Source organism: Hordeum vulgare, unplaced genomic scaffold, assembly GCF_904849725.1.
Source record: "Hordeum vulgare subsp. vulgare unplaced genomic scaffold, MorexV3_pseudomolecules_assembly, whole genome shotgun sequence".
In the NCBI taxonomy this organism is placed as follows: Eukaryota; Viridiplantae; Streptophyta; class Magnoliopsida; order Poales; family Poaceae; genus Hordeum; species Hordeum vulgare.
Window position 1 is genome coordinate 18,177 of NW_025422576.1, and position 20,221 is coordinate 38,397.

Below are 20,221 nucleotides of genomic sequence, written 5' to 3' on the forward strand. Positions count from 1 at the left end.
AAAACACACCATTTTTATTCTTCTTTTCATTAATCAACAACTTTCTAACATCATCCTGATACATATCAACATTAGAAGTCTTTTTCGTTTTGTCAATATCCAACAGCTTAGCGTAGTAATCGTTCCAGAACTCCTTAATAATACGTGCATTTTGCAAAGATTTCTCATTCTCAATGCTATCATCATATGTCTCGGAACAATAAAATAGAACCTGCATACTTTTATTTGTTACCCTTACTAAACCGCAGTAAGGATACGAATACGACTTAAATAAACAACTAGAATCTCAATATAAGGAAAGGATCAGAATAAGTACTAATGCTCTGTATAATACTTTTCCCCGAGCGATGGTTTAGCGGATTCGGAATTGTAACCAAGCATCCTGGGTTCTATACCCGATTCAACACTAGAGCATGCAGCCGATCCTGGATACATAACTCTCAAAAGTGTGCAGTGAGGGATCTTTATTGGTAGCCAGTCTTTCACTTCTGCCTCTCCACTCCCATGCCTTTCTTGGTCGGACCAACCCAACCGGCGATTTCCGACAAGTCTTTCTGCTTAGAGCAAGAAGCGGAACCAAAATAAAGCTTTCTTTATTTTCATTTATGGATAACCAATCCATTTTCCAATATAGTTGGGAGATTTTACCCAAGAAATGGGTACATAAAATGAAAAGATCGGAACATGGGAATAGATCTTATACCAATACTGACTACCCATTTCCATTGTTGTGCTTTCTAAAATGGCATACCTATACAAGGGTTCAAGTTTCGATCGATATTTGCGGAGTGGATCATCCCTCTCGAAAACGCAGATTTGAAGTTGTCCATAATTTACTGAGTACTCGGTATAACTCACGCATTCGTGTACAAACAAGTGCAGACGAAGTAACACGAATATCTCCGGTAGTCAGTCTATTTCCATCAGCCGGCCGGTGGGAGCGAGAAGTATGGGATATGTCTGGTGTTTCTTCCATCAATCATCCGGATTTACGCCGTATATCAACAGATTATGGTTTCGAGGGTCATCCATTACGAAAAGACTTTCCTCTGAGTGGATATGTGGAAGTACGCTATGATGATCCAGAGAAACGTGTGGTTTCTGAACCCATTGAGATGACCCAAGAATTTCGCTATTTCGATTTTGCTAGTCCTTGGGAACAGCGTAGCGACGGATAATTCCGAATCTACATAGGTCTAGTCCAGGGGACAAATCAATAGGAAATGCTATTTGCTTCTTAAGAAGAAGAACTTTTTTGAAATGAAAGAGTTTCCACGGGCGTCGGATATCATTTCTTCAAATAAGGAAGAAGTGTTATCGAAGGATTTCCTTCCATTCTTCCTAGTATGGAAGAAGTAAAGAAAAAGTACTGCGTCTCGATCTATACGAAAGGGCACTGGTTTTTTCTTTCGGTTTCATTGATAGCAGAAGAGTACGCTAGCTAGCGGAGCCTGAAAACGCTTGCTTGCGCCCCACCCCTACGGAAACTATTGCCTATGCTTGCTGCTCGCTCAGTTTCAGTAGAAGGGAAGAAAAGATGGTCACTCCTTTTAGGAACATGGCGAGCCTTACTTACGACTGTTGCACTTCACTCGCTGCTCGTTCATTCACTTGCTCATGAACTCGCTGCTTCGCCAGAAGCGACTAGTCGCCTCCTTTCCTCCGCCGAAAGATGCTTAGCCAGAAGCGACGAAGGAGGGGAGCTGGGGAAGGCCGACGATGGCAATGAGGGGGAAGCTGTCGTAGAAGCTTTGCCCCTTGCTTTACATAAATTGTTATGAACTTACTAAATGACCTTATTTATTCTCCCGGAACGCTAGCAAATCTAATAGTTCCATCTGCTCTTCTTAACTTAAGAACGAAGGCCGCCATCCTTCTTATTCAGGAACCCTTTGTTTGAGGAGGGCGTATCCCCGGGAAGGGGAGAGTGGCCGAGCGGTCAAAAGCGACAGACTGTAAATCTGTTGAAGGTTTTCTACGTAGGTTCGAATCCTGCCTCTCCCACTTGTTGTAGACTTAAGAGAAGAGAAAGTAGGCGGAAGCCTAGGAGGGCCAACCGAGCGAAGCTCTTTTTTTTTGCCGTGCCGTGAAGTGCAATTTTATCGTATGCGTTTTAGAGAGGTTGTCGAAAAAAGACGATCTATAGAGATTCCCCATCTATATCCAATCGAGAATAGAAGCGAGTCGCTTCCGGCGTCGGCTTGTAGTCTCTGCAGTCGGCACACGCACGCGCCCGCCATCATGCCTCCTTGGTTCGGGACGAAGCCAAGCGAGACATACGATAGACGAAGGAAGCGCCCACCCAGCAGGAGGGCTAAAACCTGTAGTTTTGAAGTTGCAAACTCCAGCTTCGAAGCTGGAGTGCTTTAGCCCTTTTTTAAGCAAGAATCACCGTCTTGAGCGCCTTGCGCGCTCAAGAACAAGCAAGGGATGAGCGCTTTGTTGCTAAAGCGGATACGTTTTCTTGCTGGGGAAGGCTAGTTTGATCGAGGATTGGAGAGGAGGGAGAGGTGGAATAAAAAGCTCGGGATGGATTTTGGAGTCTTTGTGCGAGCCGTATGCGGTGAGAGTCGCACGTACGGTAAGGAGGGGGGTTCGCGTCTATACGTGTAGTGTGGTGGTTGGGCCTACCCACCCTATTTGTTCCATGATCTATGGGTCTACTGGAGCTACCCACTTCGATCAATTAGCCAAGATTTTGACCGGATACGAAATCACTGGTGCTCGATCTAGTGGTATTTTTATGGGGATTCTTTTTATCGCTGTAGGATCCCTATTCAAGATTACTGCAGTTCCTTTTCGGGCGGCTGTAGGACGGACGGCCCCCTATAGGTAGTAGGGTAGGGTGGGTGGTACCGCTCAGATAGCGGCCAATCCTCCTAACTGCGCGCGGGCCGGGCTTAGAGCGCGTGAAACTCATCACTACCTCGTAAGGGCGTTGAGACCATAGCATGTTACACAAAAGCGCCGCTTTCTCAGGAGTGTTGTCACACAGCTGCCCGACTAGAAGAGCTACTCGCTCTGTAGTGTTGTCACACAAGATAAGCACGCCGCCCGCCTGCTGGCCGGGCGAATCGAAGTTATCTTCCGGTCAACTGTCCACCCAGTCAAGTGCAAAAAACACAGTGGAATCACGCAACGCACGCTGCTGGTGTGCTTCCTGCCCACGAGGAAAGAAGAGCGACAAGGTTCAGATTTGACTGTTTGCAGCATGGGAGCTGATTACCCAAAAAATCCCTGGGAAAAAAGAAAAGATATCTCGGTAACGAAAACCATAGGAGGCTGTATTGGCGAGATCCAAGGGTTCACAGCAGCCCAAAAGAAAAACCGCCTGGAAGTCCGAGGACCTTTAGTACCGTACCGAACCAGCAGCCTTCGCGCCAAGCGACGACCGCCCTTGTCCCTTTCCTTTTTCCATTCAGCCTACTTCTTAGCTTTGTTCCGTCAGTCTAAGGCAAAGCTTAAGTGGTTTGCCTACCTTACCCACTTGATGAAAGGGAACGAACTTCGTTTCCTTGGCGGCTTTATGGATGGATTCAGTCAGAAAAAACTCCTTCCTTTTGAAAAAAGTGACGCTTTGCGTCTTCGCTTCCGAGGGTTAGGGTATAGGCCGTTTCGAGCAAGCTTTCGCTTTTTCTCCCGGCTTTCTACAACTTTCGCTTTAGCTTCCAAAGGCGACCCAATGACCTTTCCGGAATTGGAAGTATTCGTCGCCCTACCCTAAGAAAGAAGTCACTATAAAACTGCTTGCCCTCCAGAAGTACCAAAGGTGCGCGGAGCCCGGTGAAAATGAATATGTTTGCTACTGAAAGAAGCCTGCCTATTGACTAATATTCGTCTTTAGAATGAAAGTAGCTATGAAGCCCAATCTACTGTCGATTCAAAAGGGGGCATAGTCATATGGGTGGGGTGTTTGTGGGGAGCTGCCTTGGATATGAGGAATTCCTCAAATCTAAAAAAAAAAGAACAAAGACAAAGTCCGTGACGAAGATCTTTCTTTTCTATCAATAGATAGGAATGAGTGTTCGTTATAGGGGATAGGATCCATCTGCTCTCTCTCTCTCTCTATTTTCTTTGATGCAATTTAGAGAGAAAGAGCAGTGCGAATTAGAAAAAAAAGAGAATCGGGAGATGATTCCAAAATAGATACATAGACATCTAAAGTAAAGGGATGTATATATTATTCCTATATATATCATCTATCTATGAAAAAAGTAAACAGAGTTCGTTTTTGGGTTCCCCGAAGCCCCGAATGGATTGGATCGTTTCTGCTTCTGCCAACGAAATGAAGGCCTCGCCCCTTCCGAATGCTTCTCCGATCCTGAAGTTCTCGCGAAGAGAATAAGATGCAGCTCCCCCTCCCTCTGTCTTTTTCCGCTTTGCTAATCTTCCCCTCTAACGCGGGCCGGGCTTAGGCGGGCGCGGGAGGAAGAAAGAAAGTCGAAGAGCGTCTTCTCCTTTGTCCTTTTTTCAGTGCAACACAGGAAAGCACCCTCTTTTTGTAATCCCTGCAGCTTCCCAGAGGCTTGCTTTTTTTTTATTGAACGCATGGCGTAGCTAGGACCCCTCCAATCATGTTTGAGCCTATGTTCACCCGGGGCCAAAAAAGGAGAATTCCGGAATGCCTGCCGACGTTCAGATAAGGTGCATATCCCTTACCACTAAAGGAAAGGCTCGACGAAGGGGGGGATATTAGCTGGGTAAGGAAAACGCTTTCGGAGATTGAGATGTCGATTTGTTTTTCATCGAAAAGGAAGAAGGCCGAGGGGATAGCAGCCTTCCTTCGGGCTTTGCCTGCCGACGTTCTAATAAAGAATTCCGGCTCGGCCCGGGAAAGCGCTGGCAACAACATAAAGAAAGGGGTCCATGTAGCTGCTGCGCCCGCCCACTGAGCAGCAGGTTCGGCATCTACTACAAAAGAGAGAATCCACTTCAGATAACCACGTCTCTGCTAGGCAGCGTGTGGAATGGCCGAGAGCGGACCAAATGGATATATAATCCAAGCCGAGAGTGGAGTTACGTGAACAGCCGTCTGATGGAAAACAACTTTCACGTTCGGTTCAGAGAGCACTTTTTTCGTTGAGAATAAGTCCTTCCCTTTTGTGTGAATTCCCCAGCGGCGAATTAACAACTTGTGGGGCCCTATCTATTCAATCTCTCGAGCCCCAAGAAAACCCCCCTCTCCCTCGGACTCAATCTCTCTTTTGACTCTATATATGTGGGCACCTGATATCTATGAGGGTTCACCCACCCCGGTGACAGCATTCCTTTCTATTGCGCCTAAAATCTCTATTTCTGCAAATATGTCACGTGTTTCTATTGTTGCTTCCTATGGGGGTACATTACAACAAATCTTCTTTTTCTGCAGCATTGCTTCTATGATCTTAGGAGCACTGGCCGCCATGGCCCAAACGAAAGTCAAAAGACCTCTAGCTCATAGTTCGATTGGACATGTAGGTTATATTCGTACTGGTTTCTCATGTGGAACCATAGAAGGAATTCAATCACTACTAATTGGTATATTTATTTATGCATCAATGACGATAGATGCATTCGCCATAGTTCCAGCATTACGGCAAACCCGTGTCAAATATATAGCGGATTTGGGCGCTCTAGCCAAAACGAATCCTATTTCGGCTATGACCTTCTCCATTACAATGTTCTCATACGCAGGAATACCCCCGTTAGCCGGCTTTTGTAGCAAATTCTATTTGTTCTTCGCCGCTTTGGGTTGTGGGGCTTACTTCCTAGCCCCAGTGGGAGTAGTGACTAGCGTTATAGGTCGTTGGGCGGCCGGAAGGTTGCCATGAGTAAGGTTGGGAGACCGAAGGCAGTTTTCCGTGCACCGGACACGTAGCTTACCGAATCAGTTGCAACACAGATGGGAATGCATGCTACGAAAGACAGGGTCGAGTCTGATACATCAACCGTCGACTCCATATCCTTGTACGAGTCCACAATCACTACACGAGATGAACCTGGGTTTGGTGAATGGAAGTTGGCCTTAGGTGTAATAGGACTCCCAGTTACTGCGCGCGATCGTATACTGAGGTGCTCCCCGTCGGTTGTTGGAACGACGCGAGCCGGGCCGGGCCTCGATTCCTTTCAAAAAGATGAAGGGACAGAGGTGACTAATTCCCCATCTCATTTGGGGCGGAAAACGAATCGACATCTCGATGTGATACAGCCCTTTCCATTTTCGTTGGGAAAGAACGGCGAAGTCCATCCGAACCCTCCAATGAAGAAATAAGAGGAGAGCAAAGCGCCAATGGCGCGCGAAGCGCATGCGGAAGGGGCACGGAGAAATAAAGAAGTGTGGGGGAGAAGCAGCCGAGCTCATTCCCTTCGCTTCCTGGGCCCAAAGCAGTGCTTTGTTTCCTGGCCAAATCAAGGATTTGGGGCTGATTGCAAAAGATATCTGAATAGAAAGATAGATCCATCCATCTATCCAGATATCTAAAAAAGAATCGATTTCGATTTCATGAAACCTTTGATTCAAAGAACTGCGCTTAGCCCCCCCGCTCATGAAACGGCTCTGCTGCAATGGATGGCAGAGGGTCCGTAGTACCCGAAGCACTGGAGTGATCCAGTAGCCGGGAAGGGGCCTAGAAGTGCCTACTACTACACCACACTACACTTGGCTCTACACATTTACAGAGCTTACCCCTGTCCAGTGTCTGGCAGAACGTTGGGGGCTTCAATCGTCGACTCGTTATCCCCATCTCAGCCCAGGCTAACGGAGCCTGACTTATTCAGGGGAGAGAGTGGAGCCTATCGAAGCACTCTTGAGAGTAAGATCCTTGGCTCCTCTTCATTCTCTACAGGGGTCTCTGCCCACATGGAAGCGGGGCAGAGATGGATAAGATCAAACACGGGAATAAGAAGCATTTGAAATGCCTTTTTGATCATTTTGATAGAGGGGGATGGATAAAGTGGGCAAAACAGACTCACATTTTTCAATCGAAAAGATGGGTTCCTTTTTCGTCTCGACAAAGATAGAATCATCTTGAAAACGCTCCTAACCCCTTCGTAGGGCCGTGTATAGTAAGTGATCCGAACCTGCCCGGAGCGAGCCCCCCTTAGAGGCAAGTGAAGTTGGTGAGCCGTATGATGGGCAACTATCTCCTGCGGTTCGGAGAGGACTCAGCTGTTAGTTAGTACCCCCTTGGTTTCGGGGTGGACCCTTTCACTCTATTTTATTATATACGCTTAGCGAAAAGAATGTTTTTTGATAGACCTAGGACATGGATTCTATATGAACCAATGGATCGTGACAAGTCGTTACTACTAGCAATGACTTCCTCTTTCATTACTTCATCCTTTCCATATCCCTCTCCCTTGTTCGATCTTACTCATCAAATGGCACTCAGTTCATATCTGTAAGTTCGTTCGATCATTGACAAGGTTCAAAGAAAGGGTGGGCCATTCACCATGAAGGCTAAAAGCGAGATAGGCTTTACTGGACATTTTCGCTTACAAAGGCGAAGACAATTCCGCGTTTTTTCAGCCGATTCTCCGAAATTTAAGACAATTATCCTCACTCAAACTTCAAAAAGTCCTTTTGTCTTTTTCTGATGTAAATTCTGTCTGTCTCCTTTGTCCTTCCTAACGCTAGTCTAGTCTCCTTCGTTCCACTCGTCCTTGCTTTTTTTTCTTCTTCCTATCGGTCCCAAGGTCAAAGAAATAGGTTCAGTGGTTCGACCTCCCAAAGGTTAAAGAAAGACATCGGTATTAAGACCACTCCCTCCGGATGATGATATGTCCCAACCATCTATAGCCCATGGTTCGTTACTCGGGAATTCGGAGAGGTCAGATGAGATAGATGGGTGTGTTCAAAATGGAATGATCCCCTTTTCTCATGTTTGCATTTTTGTTGTCCACAAACAAATAAAGAGTCCGAAAAGACGTACGCATAACAGACTCGGTACCTAGGTCAATGGGTTCAGTGGAGAATTGCGTTACTGTAATAGCGAAGGTATCTATGAAATGCAGTACCAAGGTCAATGAAATTGAAAGGCACCTCTGACAACAGAATCAAAAGGGATTTGGCGGCTATAGACGACTCAGAGGGGTTTTCATAAAGAGAAGCTTTCGCGCAGTACACCTATTTTTCTATAGAAGTGAATGGCCCCTTAGTTGGCTAGTCTGATCAATCGGCAGGCTCAGCCTCTACGTCGTATTCTGATATAGAAAGAAAAGAACCGAACTCCTGGAGGGTGAAAGAAGAATCTCAAGTTGATACTCTGCCAAGGGATCTGTCCACAACTGGTACTTCACATGCCTTAGAAGTAGATTTGAATGAGAATGAATGAAATGAGCAAACGTTACTAGGAAGGTGAACTCGCTATCAAACTACTGCCTGCGCTAGGGGAAGCGCGAAAGAAAAACCAGTTTCAAGCAAGATCTGATACCCTTGAAGGACTCCCAGGAATGAGAGAGCAAGTACAAGGACAATCTTATTTTCTAAGGATAGGCGGTATTCCATAATTAACATAGTTCGGTTAGAGTGGATTTGAAAAGCTACAGCAGATCGATAAGTTGCTAATTTAGCTAAGTCAACTCCACTACGGAATCTAGCTCTCCATAAGAGGGTATTCCCAATGAGACAAGTAGTTTATCGAAGGGACCCTCTGTCTGAAGATTGTAGTCCGGATTTCTCGGAATAGAATAATTGAATGAGCAGGTGCAGATGGTCAATCTCCATCTTGAAGCCGAGTCTCTCTGTCTTCTTATTTTATATAAAGATATAGAGAATAACTCGATCGATCGTAGAATGATTTCGTGATCTGATCTTCATTTGGGCGGCTTTCGCTCAATCCGTGGCTGTAGTGATAAGGCAAATCAAAGGGGTCAAAAAAGAAGATATAGAATTGTAGCTAACGGGGTTCGCTCGCCCTCGCCTGTCACTATAGCGTGTCAAGTTTCTCTCTTTCCAATCGGGATTTTTTAGGTGTGAAGTGAAGTTCACCAGAAACGCTAGCTATATGCTTAACACAGGGTAGGGGAATGCTATTTCTGTAAGATTTGGGTAATTTGTTTTGTAGAAGGACTCACTTGACCAACGCTTGCACTTGTTTGTGTTAATGGATCCAGCAAGACTCTAATATGATTTCTAAGGATTTGAAGAACGACGTGTACATGTTTCATTTCACCTAATCCATCATTTGAGGAGTGGGTTTCGCGATTGGGCTCAGATAGGGGTAAAGAGGGGGAACGGAGGCAGAGTTGATAATTGTACGGTTTCCCACTAAGCGCGAGCATAAAACTTGATCCTTCCTCACCGTAACCATGGTGTCAAGTTGATTCGCACCGGATATCGATACCTTCAGCCAAGACCCATTCTTAAGTACAAGCCAGTGGTGGTGTCCGGTCGAAGGAAGTTAGTGCTAAGCACTATTAATATCGTATCGAACCTGATGAGTATTTTAGAGTATCTTTGGACCCCAAAGAGTTGTATAAGTAGTCAAGAAATACTCCATTTTGAGTTATGGTTGTGCAACCGATCGTACCCATCTTTAGAACGTTATTGCCCTTGCGGACAAGAAGAATCGATCTATCAAAAATATGTTATGTAATGTATTCAGTTGAGTTGAATCCTGCGCATGACCAAAAGAAAGGAAAGATCCGTGTGTATGAAAGCCGTCTGGACCCCAACTGGAACAGGAACGTTGTCTCTTGATTTCTTCTTTGAATTCAGGTATCAATTCAATTATGATATGAAGAAAAGAGAGAAAGAATTAGTTCCACCAAAGGAACCCCAGTGAAATGCCTTCCTGGCTATCAAGCATTTTGCATTGCTCAAAGCCTAGAATCTTGTATCTGGGAACTGGGAAGAAGATAGACGGTCAACGGCTGTTGCCAATAGTCCTGAATCTGCAAAGCTACTGCAAACACATGCAACACAGGCTACAAGAATGAAGAAACCATGAAACCAACCTAAAATCACTGCCAGCACTTAGTTAGTTAAAGCCCAGGAACCACTTGTGTTACACCGGTGAAGCAGAAGCTCCGAAAGCTGTCCGAGGAGCCAGCCATAGGTGGGTTCTTTACTGGCCATAGGTAGGTCCCTTACTGCTGGATCCTCTAAGCAGGGAAAGATCGTAGCTAGTATGAATTGGAAGAACGATCATACCGAACCCAGGATCCTGCAACTATTCTTCCTTCGTTCAAGACTCGCTTTTCTCGCGGGTTGAATGAGTGAGCCTTGGCCATACATACTGAGATTCAACAGTCAACTTTGGAGTCCGTCCTAAAGCCCCACCAATCTACATAGGTGATACCAGGGTAGGTACTTGAAAGACGAGAATAGAACCCATGCTGATGTACCTTAGCTTTTCCGCTCTTCCAATCCTAAACAAGATCATAAATAAGAGTCCCAGGCCGCTTAACGTCCTCTTAGCACATATGATAGGAGCTGGCATACAGAATTACAAGAAGTTGGTACTTTTTCCAATCCTTTCTGCTTTCTCACCAGCAAAATAGGATCGATCGCGAAATCAAAGAAATCTTTCACCTCACTTCTAAGATGAGCTAGCGCTCGCATCACCTTTCGATATCCTATATTTTTGATATTCAACAAGTAGCATTTCCACGGCATTCTTTAGATGGATTTCACTGCCCCTCATCTACTCCTCAGCTGGGTATCTATTTCTCAATACGGTGCTTTAGTGACGGATTCTGGCATCGCATGGATCTCTTAATCAAATAGGGTCTCCCGGATAGGTCAAAATGAATGTGACACCCGTGATAGGACCACTACTGATTAAACTAAGCCCTTTAAGGAAGGCGTACGGCAAACACTTGGACTGAAGCATGAGCTGGTTCAAACCACTATACCTGATATATCACGAAATCTATACTGGATTTTCAGCGCTGCGCTCAAGGTCAGGAAGAAGAAGAAGTGTGTGAGATTGTAATAAGTGTGATTGGAGAAGCTTTTAAAGAAGTGGAGGAAGTAGAATGGATAAATTCTATCAATTTCTAGCTCTCATAGCTGAATGAAGAAATAGATAATGGGATGCATTAATAGTTTCATCCAATTCCTAGCAAGTCAAGTACATAATAGTATAATTGAGTATTTAGAAAAGCCTGTCTAAGACGAGTCGGTGTTGTATGCTGAGTGTGGTTTCTTCCTGTTTCCGGAGTAGCCTCTATATATTGAGTTTATAGGATGGAGTCCATATCCCTCCTTTTTACTTCATGGATCTTGTCAGCATACAGGATACTGTCGTAAAGAAAGCGGGTATCTTAGAATATGGATCAGCAGCGGATACCAGATTGGTAAAAACCTGCTCAAAAAGCAAGAGTTGATGGTTTCGGGAAAGCTAAGCTAAAGCAAGCAGTAAACTAGTGGGTGCAAGCACGTTAATGAAAAAAAACGTGATAGAAAATCCTACCGTTAGCAGCGACTGCGACACTTCGTAACAGCTCCTTAGAGATCAATGTCTTATTGGTATTTGCTCGATTGCAGGCAATAACGTTAGTAAATTAGGTGAATGTACGTAAATCGAGGTACACGAGTCTAGCCAGGTATAGGTAGAAAAGGGGTATAGTAGGTCTCATGGAAAGGGAGATAGTGGGACGAATAGTTCATCGTGCAAGTGTTACGAATAGATAGGAGTCTCGACTCCGTCCTTCGAAAAGAAGATGGTTCGCGCTAAGGGTGACTAAAGGCAGAGAATTCTGTACGCCAAGAAGAAAAGAAAGTTTGTAGGGGTGAGAATGAACTTTCAAACCCTTTTCTTGCCCCTATCCTTTTTGCTTTCGATAACTTCTATCGCTTCCTAATCATATGAGTCTAGTGCAACATACTACTACTAATATGGAGTCATATTCTTCTTAAGCCTCCTTTCCCAGATCCAAGTTCCGAATCCCAGGGAGAGATCAAGACAATGCAGCAGGGTTGGCAAGCATACCTGTATCACTGAGCAAATCCAAAGCATACTTTCCCTCTAAAGAGTGAAGAAAAAGACTTGGTACAGCTAGAATACCGAGTGGATGTGGAATCCTACTTGAATTCCAGTCAGAAAAGGAAACTCGAATCCGGAACTTGCTTACTTCGGCTTGATCAGATACTGGAATCCAATCGGGGAACTTGGTTATTGACCCACTAATCTTTCCCTCTTTCGAGTCCAAGTCTCAAGAGGGCGCTTAGGCCGGGCCCTTCTCCAGAGTTCCGATACCGATATCACTATTTCAATTAGTTGATTGATTTCCCTTAGAATTTCATTCCTCCTCAAGTCCCAGTTTCGGTCAAGTAGTGGCAAGTATCATCTGTATCTGGCAGATAAGCTTTCACATGCATGAATTGAACTACCGAGATCTTTTCTTACTTGGCAACTAGAGCCTCCCCTTCGGGATTCGAGATTGAAGAAGAGGAAAACAGCTTCTAAAGGGAACTGATCCGAAGCAACAAGTCCTAGACCTAGAATGCAGGTACCCTAGTCTTGAAATATGCCATGAAGAATGAAATCTCTTGTTTTCATTCATATCATCAAAACAGTTCTTCTTTCACGGCCACCCCTCAATTCAAGAGTTCCGATTGGATCAACAAGAATCCAATCTGTATGCCAAGAAGAAAAGAAAGGGATTTCATCAAGTGCAGACAAGAAAGATACCGAAATCAGGAACCATGGAAAGCAGATACCTGATTCTATATATATATATAAGGGATATAAGTGCTGGATCTGAACTATTGAAATTAGTGAATTGGCGGAAAAGCAGGAATGAAGGTTGGGACAGAAAGGGGAGAGGAGAGCCCGGACGAGGAAAACAAGCACCCCTTTTAGGATTCTAGGAAACAAGCAATACTTTCCCATCTTGAACTGAACTGAACAGAGCACAGAGACTAGAATCAGAACTGGAATTCCCTTCTCTGAATTCAAAAGCCCACCCGGACTTGGTTTGAGAAGTAGCTTGTTCAATTTGTCCTCAGCAGAAGCGAAACCTGTTGCCAAGAGATCGAAATTCCAATCAGAAAATAAGTACTTTGAATCAAGAAATGACATTGCGTAGAAGTGAAGTGAACTAGAGAATTCCAGTCAGAAAAGCAATCGGATACTGAAATCTCTTCTCTGAAAGCTAAAGCTTTACAGATTATAGGAAAGCAAGCACCACGAAGGGCAGTACCCAAACTATAGGTTATCTTGTGTCTGGGCAAGCAAGGTCAAGTAGTGGCATCCTATTACCCTAAATGGAAAGCAAAGTAGGTTATTCAGCCATCCCTCGCGAACAATCAGAAGTCCCAGTTTCCTTAACTAATCTCGCCAATTTATCACTTGACCGACCCAGAGACTAATCTATCGTTGGCCCAGGCAAAGAGTGAGAAAAAGCAGCAAAAGGAGTAGCTTGCAGTGAGGAATGAAAGCTGGTGTTTTACCACCATTCAGCAAGAGAAACCCACTGGAACCTTTTCATAGGACCATAGAAAACATGCTGCTTCCTGTATAGAGATGACTGCTTCTTTAATGAAGTTGATCGTCTATCTCAAGTGGTGGTGATCGACTCCACGAATAGCCTGAACCTGAGAAATGTAGATCTGCAAACGGGAACTTCCTGTTGTCTCGAATCAGGTCTGCTATTTCTATTCATAACTCTCTGGCTGGAATCGACCAAAATAGCCCTTGACGGCAATAAGAGGATCCTAACCACTACACGGTTCGAAATATCAATCGAATGATACCTCAATTGAACCTGCTGAGTCAGTTATTGGAAAGATATCACTAGCAGCCTCACAGCAATCTTTAGGAAAATGCAGACACAGTAGTTTTTTCGAAACTTGTTCAGACACCGCAAGCAACTACCAGTATCGATCTTCTAAAGAAATGACCTTCGTTGCCGAAGTGATAGACAAACAATTCTATAGCGGACTTGGACTAGCGACACATTTCTCCATATATGAAATTCAATTCACCCGACATCAAAGAGAAGCTCAAGCTCGGGATCAAAGATCAGCTACAGATCGGGCTGGCATTCATCATAGTCGGCAGCTTACTTTTGACTGAAACATTTACTTTTCACTACATCCGTAAGAATCTGATGGAAAATGACTGCAACGCAATCAATTTCTCCCTTCCTCGTGCGCGCGTATCGTATATAGTTCAATGAGAAACAATGCTTTCTGATATTCACGAATTGGATTCGAACCAATGTCCCCCGACTCCTCTACCGAATAAGGATCGTGATTCACATTTCCTCGTTCTCTTTCTAGCTGCCCATATGGGTGGCTGCTATCATCCCCTTTTGATAGCTTCTTATCCGCATCCGCGAGCATAAGCGGAATAGCCTGAACACTCATAGCGATTACCTCAACCCTTGTCTTTCCTTTGGCTCCGCTCGGTGGGGGGAACCCAATGTACCAATTCTTTCACTCGACCCTGCTCCTTCTTCTTTCTCATTTGCCTCTTTCCCTCTCTCCTGCTCCCCCCCGACTGTCACTCTATGGCAAAGCTAAAGCTTTCCTGGCGCTTGGTGAATAATCTTTCTATAGGGACAAATAAAAGCCCAGTTTTGACCTTGCTGCATATAACATCTAGCATTTCATGTGTCTGAATGTAACAGCCAATAATCTGGTTTGCAAACCTATCTTTGCCCTCCTCGACTGCGGGAGCCCTCCATCGTTGCAGTACAATAGACGTTAATTTCAAGCGTAGCTTACTGGACATACGGTCAAGAACTTCTTGCAGCCTTCGAAAGAAGACTTTAGACATGACGCCAACACCTACGATAGGAATGCCGAATAGTATATCGTCTGCGTAGCGAGCGAAATAGACGTACTTGGTAGAATCCCCATTCTCCTCTTGGGCCATAGCATCGAATTGCAAGTCGAGTTGATGCAGGAATGATTGAATCAAAACAGGCGAGATCGGTGATCCTTGTGGAAGGCCGACTTCACTGTTTGAGTAGTCATTCCCTTTCTTAGAAAGTATCGGTGTCTTGAGAAAGCAATTGATGAGGTCAATGAGAGGAGCGTTATCTGTACCTAAGAGCTTAGACAAATGTTCAAGTAGTAACCGATGGTCTATGCTATCGAAACACTTGACCACGTCCACCTGAACCATATAATCCATAGACGGCCATTGAGTTAATGCACGGAAGAAGGGCCGAGAACCTTGCGGAAGCCCTGCGCAGATGGGGAAATTCGTGGATCTAATGAGTCATTGAGTAGCTCTGCCAACGCGGTTAGTATAAGTCGATCGGCTGCCGCCGGTTGAGTGATAGGCCTACCTAAATGCTCCCGGCCTTTTCTTTGGTCTAAAGGACCTAAACTACTCACTTGCCAAACTGCCTATTCATATGCCCTTTCCTAAACCACTTTGCTAGTTCTATACACCTGCCAGGATGCTTCTATTGCTTGTTACGTATTTGATACTGCTCACTATAATGGAATAGCTTTGTACTCAGTACATGATTGCTTTATAGCACCTGTAGCTTATGCAAACAAATTCCCTCAGAGTGGCAGCTTTTCAATGTCTAGCTAATCCACTGCATCTTATAAATTGTATAGTTATTCAGAACCTCTTCCTTCGAGCTCCTATGGAAGACCTTGGCCGCACGCGCCTTAGGCGATTTCTATTTTCTTTAGTTTAGAATTAGTCTTTAATTTAGGCCGCAGGTTTCTACAAATTAGGTTAGGCCAAGATATTTGAACTTGTGCAAACCAACCAGTTCTCCCATTTTTTCCCTGTGGATCGACACCCGAAGTACTACACGATAGGTCATGCTTTGCCTTTTGCAGATGCTAGTACAGTCCTATTTCAATCAAAAAGTAGAGTCCTATTTTCAAGTACAGACCACCGCTTTCTTTTTCTTTGGACTGAAGACCCGCCTGAGTTGATAGTGCTTACTTCCCACCCGAGACTGACTTGCTTACCTCTGCACCAACAGCTTAAATAGTAGAATTTCTAACACTCCATTCTTCTATAGATAGCCTAGAATCGGAACTAGAATATGTGCCCGACTTACCTATTTCCAAGACAGTTACTCAACTTCCATCGCCGCTTGTACTTCTTTTCCCAAGCCATCCGTTGGTGGAGACAGCATTGGGTGCTTTAGCCTGGCAGACAGACTTACATGAGTTTACCTCTGCCTTTCCATAGAAATAAATTCTTACTTCAATGAGTGAGTAGCGCTTAGTTGAACTGGATTTTGAACACATACTTGTTTACCTCCTTCTTGACCTGGACCTGTCAGTTACTATAACGAAGGAAATCTTCAATGAGTAGAGCTAAAGGAAATACATATTTACAAGTAGTAATTCAACAATTAGAACGTTTGGCAAGACTGCTTTGCCTGGATGGGATGTGCGAGACTGGAGTAGGGTTACAGGACGGGTCTCCGAGTTTAACTACTATTGCTGGATTCTAGTTTAGAGATTTATCCGAAGGGATCTATTCCGGGGAATGACTTGTGCCCTAAAGGATGGATCAAGCATTATTGAAGGAATAGCTCGCTTCCCCCGGGGGAGAGTATAGATGAATGCCTTAAGCAAGGGCGTCTAAGCGTGCATGTACACTGTTTTTCATGCCACAACACATCGGTGAAACCGGAGAGAGCTGAAGAGAAGGGAAACCCCAGAGGCATTGACCATTTGGTACAGCCGCTAATTCGGCATTTGGTACTGTCACCATTTCTCGAAAGGGAAAAAACATACTTAACAATTCGATTGGCAGGACCAAGGGATAGATCGATTGCAATATCAGTATCATACAAATAGAAATAGACATGAGTACATGAATAAGGAAACGCAAAAGACACAGAGTAGGGCTAGTCAGAAGCGTCAATGCAGACGCCAATGGGTAATCAGATCCATTCCACTCCACTTCTTCAGATAGCAGTCGATCCTGGATCGTCCTCGCTTCCAAACTCCGTAAATGAATGAAACTCCTTCCCCGGTCCATTGCTCGGGTGTGATAAAAATACTTCTTTGAAGTTGTAGGATGCGGGTCATCGATCTTCCTATCGGTCCAGAGGTTATGCGCCAGCTTGGGAAAGAAAAAGTAAGATTTGTTTGTCATATCACGATCGGAACTCACATGTAACTCTTCTTCTTGAGTAGGGGGAAAAGGACACCTATCACGCGGTCATGCCTTGAACGCAGTAAAGAAATTAATAAGCTTCGAATAATAGCTACGCGAGTCTCCAATAGCGTCTTAAGCGTTGGTTTTCTTTGCTGGCATCGTAATGGATTGGTGGTTTCAAGAAGCTAGGGAGTAGTACGCAGATTTGAATCCTTTTTTCTATTTTACTACTTTTTTTCGATCGACAAGGACGGCAAGAGGTTCTTTTCCCTAGTTCCTATATATCTAAAGCCTTACCGAGATGTCACGCAAGAACAAGAAGAAAGAGCCCGCCCCTGTTCTGTGGCGGATAGGCTGAGATGGAATTAGAGGGAGGAATGAACTTGAACTTTTCACCTTCCCCCGATCCCCCTTTACCCCCTTCCTGACCTTAGTAAATAGAAAGGCTAGGAATCAGTCTTCTCCTATGCCTACACTACTACAACCAAAGACCTACTTGAACGACAACAGATGCGGATGAACTCGCTTAGCTGCTCGCTCGGTGAAAGGCTTTCCTGGAAGAAAGTTGAAGACGAGGAACGTATCTCTCATCTTCCTTCTCACCTGGCAGAGGACGGGGATGAACTCCAAGGCCACAGGTCTGGAAAAAGAGCTAACTTTCTGATTACTGCAAAAAAGAAATCAAACCAGTTGGGTGATTCTTTAAAGAGCCTAAATCGAATCTGTACTATTGGTACAGAGCCATAAAGAATGGTCGTAACCATAGATCCATCATCTTCGAGGAGGAGGAAACATAAGTCCAATACGCGTTATGGAAGACTAGGGATTGCTAATCCGTCCACGCGGGAAGCCTTCTCCCTCTCAGGCTCAAGAGTCAAGATAGCCCGCCCTAAACAAGAAGCTGCTTATTCTTTCAAGGATAAAGCTAACCAAAACAAGCTACGGATTGAGCGTACACACTTGGTAATTATTTCCTGCTACATCTGATGAATTCCACAAGTAAAGAAACAAGAGAAGCTAGCTAATAGTCCCTCTTCACTTCCAACTAGTGCTTTGCCTAAGATGAATGAGTAGTTTAAAGCTTGGATCCATGGATGGGAACATGAGGTGGGCTAGCTTCGGATCCACAACAGGTGGAGAGTACCGGGTGAATCATAGGAACGAGAGTCGCTTGTTTGACCCGATGGAAAGCTTTGAACGAATCCGGTGGAAGTGCCTCACTTGGTTGGGCTTCGATAGGTGGAAATGGGAATGGGATCGCCCGAGAAACCATTGGATCTAGGAAATTGATTCATTGTTCTGCCTCTCCCACTGGTGGTGGGTGGCAACCAAAGGACTTGAATCTAGCGTTTGTTCCGGTTGAGCTTTCATTCCTTCGAATAGACGGATAGCTCTTGGAGGAAGGGATGAGCTTTTATCGGAAGGACCTGGCCGATGCAATCGAGAGACTGAGAGGAACTGGACTTGGCAGAGGAATGCATAGAAATATCTGCCTTTGCCAGGAGAATCCAAACCTGCCTAATAGCCTATGAATGTGGAATCCCGTTCGTATTCTTCCTCAAAGCCATATTTGCCTTTATCTGATTTCAACCTATTGATCTTTACTGTGCATGGATATCTTGACTCATGATTCAACAGTTCACATCCCCAGCGAACTCCCTCACACCAACTGGCATTAAAGAGGAGCTGTGCCAAAAAGTGCCATAGCATATATTATTGCTTGCGCAAAGATCGGAATCATACCTCTAGCAGGCATTTTCTGTTACCTAAACAGCTGTCATTTCTACTTTACTGAAATAGAGACTTTCATTGATACTTGAACTATTGACCTGGCTAGCGCTAACGCTTTGCAAGGTAATTGGAGACTGGTCCGCTTGAAATCGCTAGAGTTGAGAAGGGTCTGCTAATCATGGTACGAATTATCTGTTTAGGTAGGTATACTACCGAAGCTGTTATGCCGACAACAGCTGAAATAGCGGAGGTGATTGCCGACACTCTCTATCTATAGGATAAGCAGCTAGATCGATTTCCTAACAGGAGAGTTACTTAGCGTAACAGTAAAACATTGAATTGGACCGCTTCGCCCCTTGGCGGATCTTCCTCCAAGAGAGTCAATGGGACTTGGTCTCGATGTCAACTAAAGAATTGACTGAGTCAGGTATTCCCTTATGAAGGGCTAATGCAGTCGATTTCTTCACATCTTCGGTCAATCGGACTTTTTTCTAGTCTTGCCTTCCTAAAAGGTATTCCCATATCGGGTGAATGACCAGATCGAGATAAGTTGGCCTTCTCTGAATCTATCCGAATCCTTAATCTATCAATAGAAGGACGACGATACTCGAAGACTTTCCACTTTCAGCCCTAAGAGGGAACAACTCTCAAACGTGATAAAAGCCCTATTTTCGGCACCTTCATGCTCCTTCTTGAAAAAATGGGGTCCAACCCTATAATCTAATCGTTGGGGTTTTGCTTCGTCTTTCTCCTTAGGGACAGACCTCGACTCACTACATGATGGAGTAGACCAAGGCGAAGAACTGATATAGATAGTCATATTGGCCTCTCGCACTGCCAGACTTTTAGTTTGCTTTATTGATTCAAGGAATAGATCCCTGACGAAATTCCTTTAAAGAAGGACATCTCCTTCCCTGCCTGCTTCTTGGCCACAACCACAGCTACGGCTAGTAGTATTCATAGGGTCCTTTGATCGCATTCTTTCCCGCTGAAGAGTCTGATCCATCTCCTATCCTTCTTGGGAAAGCTATGGTACTAATGGCTGGCCTAGCTGGCACTTTCTTTATGCTAATCAAACTAGAAGTTCTTTGAGTTGAATAGACGATGACTGGACACAACGGAACTCTTCCTCTCTCATAGGGTCACTGACTCAATTTCATTTCTTTAAGGGAGGGTTCTAGCTGAAGGGCGGTCCTTTTCATCTCTAACTCGAATGTTCGAGCTAATGTTTCCGGTAGTTGGAGTTGCGGGGAAGCTTCCCGGATGAAAAGAGATTGAATGAGAACTGGCAGAATATATGCATGGAGATTGACTTGGTGCGAAGGAAAATAGTAGATCTTCCATAGGCGCTTTTCGGACTACACGCCAGTCTTTTTCACCAAGAGCTTGTTCCGAAATGGAGAAGTACTTTGGAATGATTTTATTGGGACGCTAGTGAGTTAATGAGCACTCTTTGCATGGTTCCATCAACC

General features: G+C 44.7%; 2 protein-coding genes and 1 non-coding gene across 4 annotated transcripts; all 3 read left to right on the forward strand.

Moving 5' to 3' along the window:
- The first annotated feature begins 350 nt into the window (after positions 1 to 350).
- On the forward strand, positions 351 to 1,921 carry LOC123420472 (NADH dehydrogenase [ubiquinone] iron-sulfur protein 3). Its single transcript, XM_045107378.1, has one exon. It carries the CDS (start codon positions 606 to 608, stop codon positions 1,176 to 1,178), a length of 573 nt encoding a protein of 190 aa, XP_044963313.1. The 5' UTR covers positions 351 to 605; the 3' UTR covers positions 1,179 to 1,921.
- Positions 1,922 to 2,004, forward strand: TRNAY-GUA. Its single transcript has one exon. It is a non-coding gene; the product is annotated as a tRNA-Tyr (tRNA).
- Positions 2,005 to 3,617: 1,613 nt separating this feature from the next.
- On the forward strand, positions 3,618 to 7,422 carry LOC123420470 (NADH-ubiquinone oxidoreductase chain 2-like). Of its 2 annotated transcripts, XM_045107376.1 has the most exons (2): positions 3,618 to 5,786; positions 7,195 to 7,422. In XM_045107376.1, exons 1-2 carry the CDS (start codon positions 5,217 to 5,219, stop codon positions 7,381 to 7,383), a joined length of 759 nt encoding a protein of 252 aa, XP_044963311.1. In that variant the 5' UTR covers positions 3,618 to 5,216; the 3' UTR covers positions 7,384 to 7,422. The 2 variants fall into 2 exon arrangements, with proteins under 2 accessions (XP_044963311.1, XP_044963312.1); XM_045107377.1 differs by lacking the exon at positions 7,195 to 7,422 and having other exon boundaries at positions 3,618 to 6,413.
- The last annotated feature ends 12,799 nt before the right edge of the window (positions 7,423 to 20,221 follow it).